The sequence below is a fragment of the Phalacrocorax carbo genome, chromosome 2 (genome assembly GCF_963921805.1).
Source record: "Phalacrocorax carbo chromosome 2, bPhaCar2.1, whole genome shotgun sequence".
Classification (NCBI taxonomy): Eukaryota; Metazoa; Chordata; class Aves; order Suliformes; family Phalacrocoracidae; genus Phalacrocorax; species Phalacrocorax carbo.
This window is the reverse complement of record NC_087514.1, coordinates 37,052,177-37,065,646: the sequence shown is the minus strand read 5'-3', so window position 1 is coordinate 37,065,646 and position 13,470 is coordinate 37,052,177. Positions and strand designations below refer to the sequence as shown.

At 37.1% G+C, this 13,470-nt stretch overlaps 1 protein-coding gene across 7 annotated transcripts in view; it reads right to left on the bottom strand.

Moving 5' to 3' along the window:
• NCOA2 (nuclear receptor coactivator 2) overlaps positions 1-13,470 on the bottom strand; it is a 196,579-nt gene that overhangs the window by 72,797 nt on the left and 110,312 nt on the right. For all 7 annotated transcript variants that reach the window (XM_064442571.1, XM_064442567.1, XM_064442570.1 and 4 more), the window contains 2 exons: positions 5,887-5,988; positions 4,829-5,001 (listed from right to left, as the gene is read on the bottom strand). In XM_064442571.1, coding sequence (XP_064298641.1) covers positions 4,829-5,001; positions 5,887-5,969 — 256 coding nt within the window. In that variant the 5' untranslated portion in view covers positions 5,970-5,988. The remainder of the gene's footprint in view (positions 1-4,828; positions 5,002-5,886; positions 5,989-13,470) is intronic.

Below are 13,470 nucleotides of genomic sequence, written 5' to 3'. Positions count from 1 at the left end.
ATAGTCACCACCCTGATATCCCTTCCCTGTACTACTGGAAAGCTGATCTACAGAACACAAAACCTCTTCAGAAACTGGTGACACATGAAAGCTGGACTCTGCAGGAGAACGGAACTGAGACGTAAAATTGGATTTGGGGATACTTTGGCACAGTAGGTTATATCCCACCATATGTGAATCTAAATAAGACAGGTTGATGCCATCCCAAAAAAAAGGCTGCAGAAACAGAAAGGCATGCAGAGTAAAAGGAGAAAAATAAGAGACGCAGACCTGGAGTTTAATAAAAGGTACTCAGGGGACCTGAGGAAAAAAAAAAATCCAAATGTCCGGACACATTCTTCAGCACTCCTACCAAAGGGGTCAGAGGAGACTGCTTAGCTAGAGAAACTGCTGAAGAAGCTGAAGGTGATCTTCACGATTCTCTGTACCTACTGCATTGCTGATATCCAGAGAAGAGGGTAAAAGCACAACTAGATAATGAAGAAAAGGAGGTTTCAAAGCCTGAACCAGGAGACGTTCAAGCAGTGAAATGTAACAAAGAGTCTCTGCTTTAAAATGAGAGCTATTTACCTGCTGAGACTGAGGTTAGCATGACGGATAAAACGAGCCTTAAAATAAGGGCAAATGTTTAATTTTTATATCCTGCTTAATACCTAGAAGGAAAAAAAATCAGCTAAAGGGGGACAGAACATCCAAAAACAATAATGAGAAAGAAAAAAAATGCTAACATAATGAGAGAAGTCAGGCAGATGACAAGAGTCCAGGAAAAGGACTACTGTAGGTATGAAATCAAATGAGATTGATGTGACAGTTCAACTGACTGTAAACTAAGGAAGAAGAGAATCCAGGCTCCTTTTATTTGCTGTCAGGATTTTGTCTTCAGATATGAGAAAACATTTTCAGCAGTACTTACACAACTGAAATGAATCTGTCTTAAGTGCTGAAGATGTTTCTTAAAAATAAGTTAAGATCCTAAAATCAGGCAGACATTATTTTACTAAGTATATTTCTTAAGAACAATCAAATGGCTTAATAGCTTCCTGACTGTGTAGCATATAAAAGAACATTTATCTCCAGTGCTCTTTACACTTGCCCAAATCAAGTTTTTTTAATTAGGCACGTGCAAATTGGAACTTACTGTGCTTGTACACATCTGCAACATATATGACTGTTACTCTTTCAGAGTAACTTAACATAGACTGCAAATAACAGGAGAGCTTACACTTTCATGACATATAACACAACCGTAAAGCTGCCATTTCATATAACTTTTATGCTATAAACAAAAAAACGAATGAATTTTTTCCCAAGTGCTTGAAACACAAGTCTCAAATCCCCAGTAGAAACACCCACTTATGATTTACAGGAAAACAATTTCTGTTTCATCTCCATGCTAAAATCACAGTTTTTCATCTCCTTTGGACATCCACAAATCTCTATCCAATCACCATAAGAGAATATGATAGAAGTCCTCAGTAGAAAAATTAAGCTTTTGTAAAGAAACTTGTCTTCATTTTCCCAAGTACTAAAAACATTTCAAAACCCAGATTAAAACTACACACAATGGTTATATCTTCTCCAAATATCTTTAATTCTTCTAATTAATTCAGTTACACGCATAGGTTTATAACTTGCTTTCAAATTGTAATAAACCAAATCTCTAACATACCACAACTAAAAAAATCTTTGAAGTATATACTGTGAGAAATGATATAAAGATAACAGATATAGTATTGCAAATATATATTTGCATATAAAATAGATCAGGATAACATTATAGTAAATTATATAGTATTACTAGAGGGAAAAAAAAAATCTATTACTTATTTCAGCTACTAGCCCAGCAAGCTTGACATGGGAAATGAATATCAGTCTGTATTTCTCCCTTCCTTGTTTTCATTCCTAGAATCTAGAAATAAAGTCTCCTTGTCTAATCTCAGTAGCAGCTATAAAACTTGTTGCTTTCAGTGGCTTTACAGGGTATTTATAACTGACTGCACTTTTATATGTAATTAGACCTTAATGTGCAATTCTATTTCTAGATGAAGAAGAAAATTTGTGAAGGACTTCTAGTATTTCTTTCAAAAACCCAACCTCTTTACTAAAATTTCTTAATAATAAAACTGTAAAATAAATTTTTGCTAATTTAATCTAATCTGTCTTTGAAAAAATGCAGAGCAGACCCGCTGCACAAAAACTGAGGCATCTTAATTTGTCCATGTTGTCACAGAATCACTCAGAAATTCCAGGACATTAGTTTTCTCCTACAGGTGTTCAGTGTAAAACTAAAAATCAGTAACACAACTGTAAGAAAATACAATTTTTAACCTGAGTTACATGGCACATTTTGCAAGTGTAGTATTATTTTAATGGCTTTGTTTTAGAAATAAATACTGTTAAGGTAATGAAAGTGTTTCACCATTGTGAAGCTCTTCTAGCACATCTTGGCAGTGGCAAAGCAATCAGAAAGATTTGGAACAACTTAAAAATTCATGTATTTAAATGAAAAATATATATAAGCACAGGATTCCCAATGTGAGGTGATAAACTACCTAAAAACTATGAGACAGCAATAGTAATAGCCTAATTAGGTCTCGAATCTGTTTGACTTGCTTAGGTCAGTTTTTTTCTGGCACTCAGCAGAAGTACTGTACTGTTTGTGCCGTTTGAGTGCTTGCTATATGTGAGTGATATTTGTTTATGAAATGCCTGTTACAAAACAATGTTGTGTTTCAGAATATGCTGTAATTTGAATTTTTTCTTAAAAGGAAAAGCCTTTTAAATATGCTGTAACAGAGAGGTAACTTTTGTGTAGAAATTCATATCAAACTTTTTAATTAGGTTAAAGGAATAATTTTGAATATTCTAATCTTTGTTACTACATCCTGAGATGCTATTAATGACCACCTAGAAGGTCTCAGTGTTTTGCAATGCCCCTTAGAGAGGCTTAAAGTCTAGTCTGTATGAGCTATGAGTTTTATGTAAAGAGCCAAACAGTTATCAGACAGTCTAATAGTTCTCAGCTGAAGAACCTTGCGCAACAAGTCATCATAAAGAGTCATTTAGTATCCTTATTGCTCAAGGGTTGCAAACTACTTCTACTTGTTGAAATAAAAAGTATTCAGAGCATTTTAGTCTGTCTTTAGAATTGTATTTTCAGTTGTTTTTGCAATAAAACTTTATGAGCTTAGGAAATGAAGTGCACATTCGGCTCTGGTACAATTCTGGCCCACAACGACTTAATTTACATGTAACCTGATCTAATGAGTGTGAACATTTTATAACAATATGAAAACTGTTTTTATGGTATTAGTCCTGAACTACAAAACCCTGAATTTGCCAAAGTTGCCATTAGTTAGAGCCAGATTTTCAGATGAGATGTCCTAGAACTGCTGAGAGAATTTCCAAATGGACTAACAGATTTTTCTCTGTGCACCCACTTCCAGGAAAAAACAATTTTTTTCCTTATCCCTTCTCAGGTAAGGATAAGGAGAATGTGCCCCTTGGTGAGAGCAAAACAAAAAAACCTGAAACTGAACGTGAGAAAAGGAAGAAAAAAATAAGGAAAAAAAATTAAATCTCAAAAGCCAGCAAGGTGCAAGTGATGATGGACACTGTGCCAGGTTAAGAGGTATACTTCTAAAATGGGGCACAGCAACTTCACTAGCATATCCATTTAAAAAATTATGGCGACCTAGTAGCAATGAGAAGAGAACAAGCTGAGAAACAGGAACATTCACAAAGGTTAATCAATTAGAGCCACTTTGGAGGCAGCTGGCACATAATTTGACACTTCCCACTCTCCATTTAGCTTGGAATAGGCTGATGTTTGAAACTACAGCTCCACTTACCTACTTGCTTTAGAAAGCAATCTGTATCTAAATTATGCAACATGGAATCTCCACTTTTATAACTTCACACATACAGTACAGAAAAGGAAGCATTATTTTCCCACATAAATCACAGAATACCAAAAATGTGAAAAACGTTAGTGTTTGAAAACGAAAGGAATTGCTTTAAACACAGACTTATAAAGAGATTACAATCTTCTAAATTAGAAGAAAAATCATATGCACCTACTTTACGAATGCGAATCTGCCCCAAAACACCTGCAGTGCTATTTATGCCTGTCAGATAACCCCTGTGCCACAAAACCCACTTTCAAAAATTTGAAATTTCTAAAAGATTTTTTTTTCTTTAAATAGGAAATATATCAAAAGAAAAGAAATTCAAAACTAATCTTCTAGACAAAGAACAGGAAGAAAACTGTCACGCTCTCTGGTTTACATTTATAACAGGACCCTATCTAGAGATTAGAATAGTTTCAAATCTATTGTAGTTGAGGATATGATGTCATCATTTAAGGGACGTAGATAATTTAGTCCACAATATCTATTCATACCAACAAAAGAAAGGAAAAGGGGCACGCAGAATACTTTCACCCCCCAATCTCCTGGAGTCCTCCTATTTTACATGGATTCATCATCCATGTAAGAGTATATAAGTAGTCTTTTTATTTTTCCCCCAAACCATCTGCTGGTTTAACTTTTGTAAAATTACAGCCAATTTCAGTTGCATGAGATGCACACGTTGGACTGACCGATTTTCCTCTCTGCAATTTCTGAATTTTCCGTGAAGCTTATTTTTAAAATACTGAATATGGTACTTAACACACTCCATTCACAGGACATTACAGCATTTTTCATTACTGATTAATGAAAAACTTGGGAATTTGCTACGGAAAAGCTGAAGAGACTATTGGGTTTGCCAAAAATAAAGTAATAATCAACACAGAAAATATTCAAAGTCAATTAATTAGTCTTCTTACCTTGTTCTTTTATCTGACGAATTTGCTTCACAGTTTCTTTCAAGATTGCACATTTGTCAGGTTTAAAGTTAAAGTTGTCTATATCATTAAAATTTGCAAAAATCAGCTCTGCAAGTTCTTCTATGTATTTATTCTCTTGCTCACGATTGCGTTTCTCAGTGCTTCTTTTAGGACTGAAAGAGGAGTTTATAGAATTGTCTATTTAATGTCAGTTTGCTTGCCTTCTGGCCAGCTCAAAGATTATTTCAAATGGTTTGAGAGTAGTTCAACAAAAGAGAGAACTGCCCCTGTCTTGCTGCAAATAATATAAATTACAAGTTTCTCAAGCGTAAAGGTTTCCTCTGGAACAAGGAAAGGAGCACTACAAAAGACGTTACTTATTTTTTTCCCAACAATCATTTTTTTTGTTTCAAAAGACGTTTGGGACTTGAACTTCAAGAGTATTAATTGGGGGCGTGGGATTTGAACATTTACAAGTATCCCTCCACATGACGTTGAGAATCCAAGGAGTATCATATAGCGACAGTGTATGAGAAAATAAAACAACTTAAAAAGTGAAACCAAACAATCCTTGTGAAATTACAACAGATAGTAGTAAGAAAAAATACTGAATGAGTGGTTATTCTTTAAAATTGATTTGTGTTGTTATTGCAAACGATGAAGAACTGAAAAATATTTTTAAAGCCCCTGATTATGACATACATGAGAGGTGGTAAAAATCTTAGATTGCCAGATGAGTGACTGAGGACTCCTTACAGTAATTAGCCAAAAAACTTTTTTTTTTACACAGCTCCTATATTGTCACCAAAATTCTGTATTTTGGCACTATACTGGATTTAAACCAACCAACCAAATAATAATAAAAGACAATACCCCCCACCCCTCATCCCAAACCCACAACAACAGAGAATTACTGAATCAGAGTAGTTTGGTACTGACTTCTCCTTGCAAGAATGGTAAATTTGTAATTTTCTAACTGAAAAATATGTGCACATGTAACAGGTTTTGGTTTTTTTAAGTCTTTCATTTTCAATGTCTTCAATCATAAATGGTCTAACCTGGGTCCAAGCTGATCCGGATCCTTGCGCTTTCTTGACTCTGCCCTGGATGGGTCAGAGGTATTTTCTCCCATCCCACTCATCTTGAACACATATCAGCAACTAAAAGGAAAAAAGTGCAAGACAGGGTTATGGTGGAAAAATCATGAGTTCTTTGTTCATATTTCTAAGTTTCTTGTCCCATGCTCAACTCAGTTTTCACTTGGCAGATCTATCATTTGAAATAGAGTTTGTTTGAAAGGTACCAATAAAACTACTGTGTTTATGACCACACAAAACGCTATAAAAAACTCCTTCAGAAGAAAATTTGTGGTGGGCAAGCAAAGCGTCGTCATCTCTTTGATTTTTAACAGTTATGAATGAACAGATAAGTACATTTTGTGCCTGGGTTGCTGAATTTTCATGGCAATTTTGCAAGGTTGAATGAGGAAAGACAAAGGGAAAGCCATAGTGCCATACAACAAGAAAAACACAACAGAATTGAAATACATGAAATGAAACATGTATCCCAGCTACATGAAAAGGTAGCACATGTAGCTTCAGTTAAAAACAGATGATAATGCTTGCAACAAGTACATGTACAATATCAGAGAAACAGAACACTAGAGATCACTGAGGAACTGATAAATATTTTGTACCTATGAGGTACGTCATAAGGAAAATAACTTGTCAAGCTACCATGTGTTGAAACAACACAAGCTTATTATAATTGGTGCAATAAACAGCCCATGGAAATCCTGCCCCACTCCTGGCCATCTCTTGTCCTATGCACCGTAGGAGCACATGAAACTTGCCAGCCCCAGATTACATACCCCTCAATAAGTACAAATATTCTAGAAGCAGAAAACACTATTACAAAGGGCATAGGGAGACGATGTAAATAATCAAAAAGCTCATGCAATATAGGGCAGTCCTAGCTCACCATCTGCCTAGTTGCTGCCACTTTTGTAAGGATGATGGCAGAGAGACTTTGCCAGACATTTCAGGGAGCTCCTGTATTGTTTGGGATTAGCAGAAGAATAAACACGAGGGCCATGAAGGAGGCGGGTATCTCCAGGCGGTGATTCATACCATGCTAAAATAAGAGCTGGAGCCAGTAATTCCACGATCACTTCACACTGGCATAAAATAGAAATCTTTATCTGATATTTAAATAAGGGGGTCCACCACGTCCTCCAAGCCCTTAATTTCTGCCCCACCAGTTTCCTTCCCTCTCTGCTAGCCCAGTCAGCCATGCACTGAACTCCATGAGGGAACTGTTGTGGGTTGAAACTGTGGTCCCCTTTCTCATCTACTTTTTAGTTTTGACACTGGGTCAAGTCTAGCAGCCAGAGCTTCTGTTGGTAATGAGATGTTCACACTGGCAATCTTAGTTTTCCCAGTGAACCAGCTGAATGAAGACATGGGCAGAAACAGCCTGGAGACTGAGATCTAAGCAGTTCTGCAGGGATGCTGAGAAAGGCTACTTACTGAAACTTGAGCAAGCAAATGAAGTCTGAGCTGTCTCAGACTCAGAACTGAACATCATCTAACATTCTTCTGAATACAAAACCCCCAAAACCCCAGGAATAAAAATCTCTCTTTTTTTGTATTCAAAGATTTTTCTTTTTAACCAGTTTGAGGAGAAAGTGGAGTAATTTCCTTTTTTGACATACTGCTCCAGTTTCATGAAAAACACTAGATCATCCCTGAAATACGTAGCTCCCAGCTGGTCTTTGACACGCATGATTATCAGATCCTATTTGAAAAATACCTGGATTATCTTTTTATCAATTGTGTCTATACATGCATCTACATGTACATATTTACTGCCAATGCTTTGAGAGCAACCCACTTGAGCAAGAAGGCCCTGGTTCTGCAGTAGAACAGAGTTGAATTTTCAAAGGGAAGATGTACTGCCACAAATGCCATCATTCTGTACTTGCTGGGGAACTCCCAGTGACTCCAGTCAGGGCATTCACAGTGCCACACCAAAGCTGACACTGCTGAAGACCATGAAACATCTACTACAGCCTCCAGTGTAGACTGTGACACTGGCTGTTCCTTAACAACTACATATCTTCACTGACTTCTAGCCCTGGCAGTCGTTCACATCCTAATTTATCTAAATACACAAGCAGAAATACGCATTTGTCTAACTGGTTAGGAGCTAAGCATTTTCTTGAAAATATGCAATGTCACAAGTATCCCAAGTAGAGCTCCAAGGAAGAAACAAGATACAGTTAAGAAAACTGTGACGATAATTAAAAAGAAGTTGTGAGAAGACAGCAGTTCCACATCTCTGTCAGTGGAGAGCTGGAACTGCCCTTGGGGCTCTGTTCCAATGACTAAATTTTTCACTGCCTGGGGTGAGAAAAAATCATCAGCGTGACGAAAGCTGTACATTCCTGAGATCATCTGATATCCAAGCCAGACTCGGATGGTGACCTAAAGTTCAGAAGAAAAATTAGGCTGGGGAATCCCTTCGTTCCTTATGCTTCCCAAGTAATACTTGAGAAATGTGAATTGATTAACTATTTTTCTTGAGAAAAACAAGCACAACAATTCATGAAAACCTGTCAAACACTCAACAGTCGTCATCTCCCCCCAAAATAGTAAGAATTAAAGTCAGAGGTAAGCATTTAGGGGGAACACCCCCCTCCACTCCCCTTTCCTCCCCAAGAAAGCAAATAGGAACAGTTATTGATGGTTTTCCTACCTACTCTGTCAGGCTTACTTCAAAGGGAAGTTTATTTTTGCAGGAACCTAAGTTTCACCAATAGCTCCACTAATGCATAGCTCAATTCTTCTTGCACTCACACTTATGCTATTCTGTAGGAATTTCACTAGATCTACAGTATCAGCCTTCAGAGGACACATTAAAACTAACCTTCCACAATAAACATCTAAACTTCATCCTTCTGTATTTAAGGGAACCAAAGTGGTATCATTATTATGAAACTAGTGCCTTCTTTGCTTCTTATTAAACATAGTAAATGGTTCTAAAGAAATTATTTATTTATTTATTTATTTTGTTTGTACTTACAGGGCATTAGGTCTTTTTCTCAGCAGCATTATCAGTTTGTTCCTTGAATGAGTTACCCACTTCTTTTTACTCATAATAAAGTTTTTCTGGAAATCTACCACCTACAACCATGTTTGCTTTCTGCTCTCCCCAACATCATTAAAAATCACGTTCTATACCTCAAAGATCTGTACCACTCTGCAGCTCCTGTGTTGTCGCTGCCTGTGCTCCAGAGCAGAATGCAAAATCCAGATTAGGTGCCTTGGAAAGTGGAGAGCTAGACAGATGATACTAAGGGAATCTAAAAAATCTCACAGGTCAAAATGAAAGTCACTCATCAGTATCTAGTACACAGTACTAAAATCAAAAGGATGTGCCCCCCGCCCCCCAGCCCTCTCTCCCAAGGGATTTCAGGGCTGACTGTGATAGGTAATGTTCTGCTATTCTTTTGGGATTCAGAAACTAAAATCCTCTCCCAGTTTAGGAGAAATGAGGACGAAATACCTTTTAGAAGCTGTGGATAGATAAACTGCTGCCCTGCTCTTCCGTAATACTACAATCTAACTAAACCAGTCAGAAACTGGGCAGTGGAGATTCAGTACGCGCTTCGCAGAAGTGTTTCAAGCCTGTATTTTTCAACACACAGGACAGCCTCCTAGGTGGTAGGCTATCCGCTTGCCAAAATTGGACATTTATGAGGCAAAGAGGGCAAGGTTAATTAACTCTTGCAGTGCAGTAGGAATCTTGAGGTGTGTAGCCTATACCACTAAACTCACAGGTAAGTAGTTCAAACACTGCCTTAAAGACACAAGATTGAGGTTTGAATCCCTTTAGGCTGAGGAAGGTAGCAAACCTATATCTCCCATTTGTCAGCATTGACTCTAACAAGTTAAGCAGAGTCTAAGAGACAAGCATCCTCCCAGTTTCCTCATGTCTTTTAAAAAGAAAACAGCTATTTCAAATTTTTTCCATGAGCTAATTCACATTTAAGACCTATGCATTACATGAGATGAAGATCTCTGGAGAGCCTTAGGTACCTCTACAAATTTAGTGTGGCATAATCAAGGAACTACACACACATTTTTCAGAAGAAAGTACTTCTAGGCACATTTTGTACCAAAGAGCAGGCACCTAGGAAACTTTCAAGTGAGAAGGGGAAAACCTCATGAATTTAGAATGAATTGATAGATGAATTTTAGACATACTAACAAACATCTGTGGGTCAGGAGCAGCTAAACTGCATATAGTGCTTTTTAGGTTCTGCCCTAACTCCCTCCAAAGACATCCATTTATCCATCTCAAAATTTCTTGGTTATTCATTACTACTAATAGTTTTATAATACAGAAAAATTCATAACGTTAAAGAAATTAGTGTTTTTAACAAGATAATTTAGGAACTTTGAAAGTTGTTCTAAATATTGTTAGGCTCCTGAACCACACGGCTAGCTTCTCAGATCAGAAAATAAAACTCCCAAACTCGAGGTCTGAATATTTCCAGAAAACATGACAATTCAAAACTGAAGCCACTGCAAGCAGAAAGACAAGTCAGAGGGTCAAAGTTTTACTCCAATAAACCTCCTCTATAGGGAACTACCTTAGATTAGAAAGCAGCATTCATCCTGCTCCTCTGATCTTTTTTTACACCTCTTCAGGAATTTCCAGAAAGAATAAAGATAAAGAAATTGAACAGTTCAGTTCATTTAGTGCTTTAGAAGAAATGGAAATGTAGTATCAGCTCTACCATATGTCTTCTGAAACAAAAAAATCAAGAAAATGTCGGTAAGGCTTATTTAGTGTAGTATAGAATAGGAAAAGGATTAGCCAAATTGGGAATTTGTAAAAACAAAACCAGCAGAAATCACTGCATTGAAGAGAGAAAGGAGGAGACATATGTTTGTTAATGAAAAAAATACCATCATGATACATCAGATGCTGAACTAAACCAATTTTTATTTGAAAGAAAATGCCTTACAAAGCTGAATCTCAATGCGTGTCTTGCAGAATGAACTATCATGCAAGACCAGGCACTCCCTTTTTATTGTGCAAGTTGTCTGTGAGCTGTACTATACTCCAAAATACAAACACAACATCCCACGTTGGGATTAGTATTTTGCCTCCAGTGCTGGTAGCAGATTTTTCTTCTCAGTATGTATTAAGGGCTTTCCCATTTGTTCTACAAAAAACCCCTATAACAATAATTAAGAGCTGAACTTCTAATGCTGACTCAGATGCCCCTCAAGCTTCAATTCCACTGGGCATCAATGAGGAGCAACGGAGCAATGGAAACAAATACACTCACCGCAGCATTTTCATACAAGGAAGGAGATAATTAAAGAAGCGGAATTATTATTACTAAAAATAACAAAAGAACTAATTTTAGGCTCCAACAGTGACCTGTATAATCAGGACATCTCAGGAGAGTAAATACTTTCTTTGTATTTACATTTAACACCATAAGTCTATTTTCCTGCTCTCTCCATTTCACTACCACAGGCCTAAGCATCCAAAATACTTGTGGACAAAAATCACTGTCTCATTTTTCCAATTATTAAATGTAAATCACAAACACTGAAAAATTAAATTAATAAACTCTTGGACAGTATATGTTAGTAATTACAGTCATTGAGACCTAACCAGTTTCTACCAGATGGTGGGAGATTGAAAGTGATAGAACCTGAAAGAGGCTTCAATTTATTTTATTTTTCTTTCGTATCAGTAACAAAACAATGGTTTCTGCTCTCATCCTAACAGCACATCCTCCTTCACATCCTCCACCAGCAACTGCCCTAAGTTAGAGTACACAGGGAGACTTAACCTAATTATAAAGCAATAGTAAACATATTTTTACAACACGGTCACCTTTCAAAGGGGAAAAAATAAACCAATGTAAACCCAAAAATAAAATACATGGGAGAAAAAAAAGAAAAACAGAGGCTCCATGAAAGAGGAGATAGAAAAAAATCTAGCACAAATCAGTTGCATGAATTTATAACATCTCCTCCACTCCTCAAACGCCATGGAGGAACATGGCATGAAGAGTAAACCTTCCAGCACTGATCCTCAGCATCAGTGAATCCAGTTAATCATCCAGAGTCAATGCAGAAGATGATGATGTGCATTTTATCTCTTATCAAGGCAGGCCATCTTCCAAACAAGGCCTGTTAAACTGTCAGATTTATTATAAGCCTAACAAATGCAGTTAAAGAATAAATGAGGATTACACCTTCAAAGCTGCTATTTCAATCTGAAAAGTAGCAAACAAACGGTAAAGTACCATATAGCAGACAATCAGGTAGCAGTACTATAATACCACCCTTCCAGCATACCAATACATCAATTTAGTGTAGATGCAACTGAAAAATATGATGTGATTTATTAAAGCCACTGTTCCATTGAGTAACAAACAGCAAAAATACTGTTTACTGACCAAAAATATTACCAAGGTAGTGAAAAGTTGGGCAAAAATTTTGGCTTAACAGCCCAATTTAAAAATATAACCAGCTCATATTCCTGTGGTTAATTATAAACTCAAACACAGATCCATTATAATTCACACTTTTTTCCTGTGAAGTTCTCATGACTAGAAGCTTTAAGTCTCAGTTTCAAAATTACTGGTGTACTCCGTGTAGCATTAATTCTGGTAGAAGCCAGAGGAAAGCTGGAAGTCACATGCAACTTCTGATTCTTCACATTTTTTCCTGCTTATGAACTCTTTTTTCACTGGCTCCATTTCTGAATTGGAAAATATTTAATATTGATACACAGTGCAATCTTCAATTCTTTTGACAAAGGCAACACTTGTTAGCGACTTCCCCAGGCCTCAAAAGGAAATCACTATCAGAGGCAGGATAAGATGCTAGATCAGAGACTGGAGTCACTAGAACCTAAGGCCAACCTTTTATTGGTGAGCCGCCGGCAGTTCAGAAGGAAGGTTGCTTTGACTCCCAGCACTTTCATTGTGGCACCCATCAGAATCCCAATCAGCTAATTGAACCTACCCACCCCACACACTGCAGTGTGCTCGGAAAAGCTCATCTGCCTCATGTGCAAACGTTCTCTTGCAAGGGTATTTTGACAAATCCAGAGACATGGTTACGGGTTTGGAAATGAGTAAAAAATAGAGATGAAAATCAAAGGAAATAAAAGGAGCAGAAAAAAACCCAACCGTATTGTCTGATTAAATTGAAGCAAGAAATCCACTACTATAAAGTTTGACAGAAAAGAAAGTTAAAGATACATCAAACCATCCTCCTGCATCCCTGGTATACATAAGCCACATGGTCTACAACCAACCACTATACCCACCCTTCAACACCAAACCCCTGGAATTCGGATATACCCCAAACAAAACAATGCCAGCCTGCCAAAATAAGCAAAGCGTCCAATAACGTGGTTGGTGATGGTAACCTCACATTAAAAATCCAAATTAACTTATTCAAGGGTATGCTTTTTTCCTGAAGCAGCACTACCACTTTCACTATAGATGAAACCGCCTAAAGTCTTTGCCACCCTACAACAGTCACGCAGTACAAAGCGAAACAGAGTTTCTATGAGGAAGGTGGTAGCAGCAAGCTGAGAAA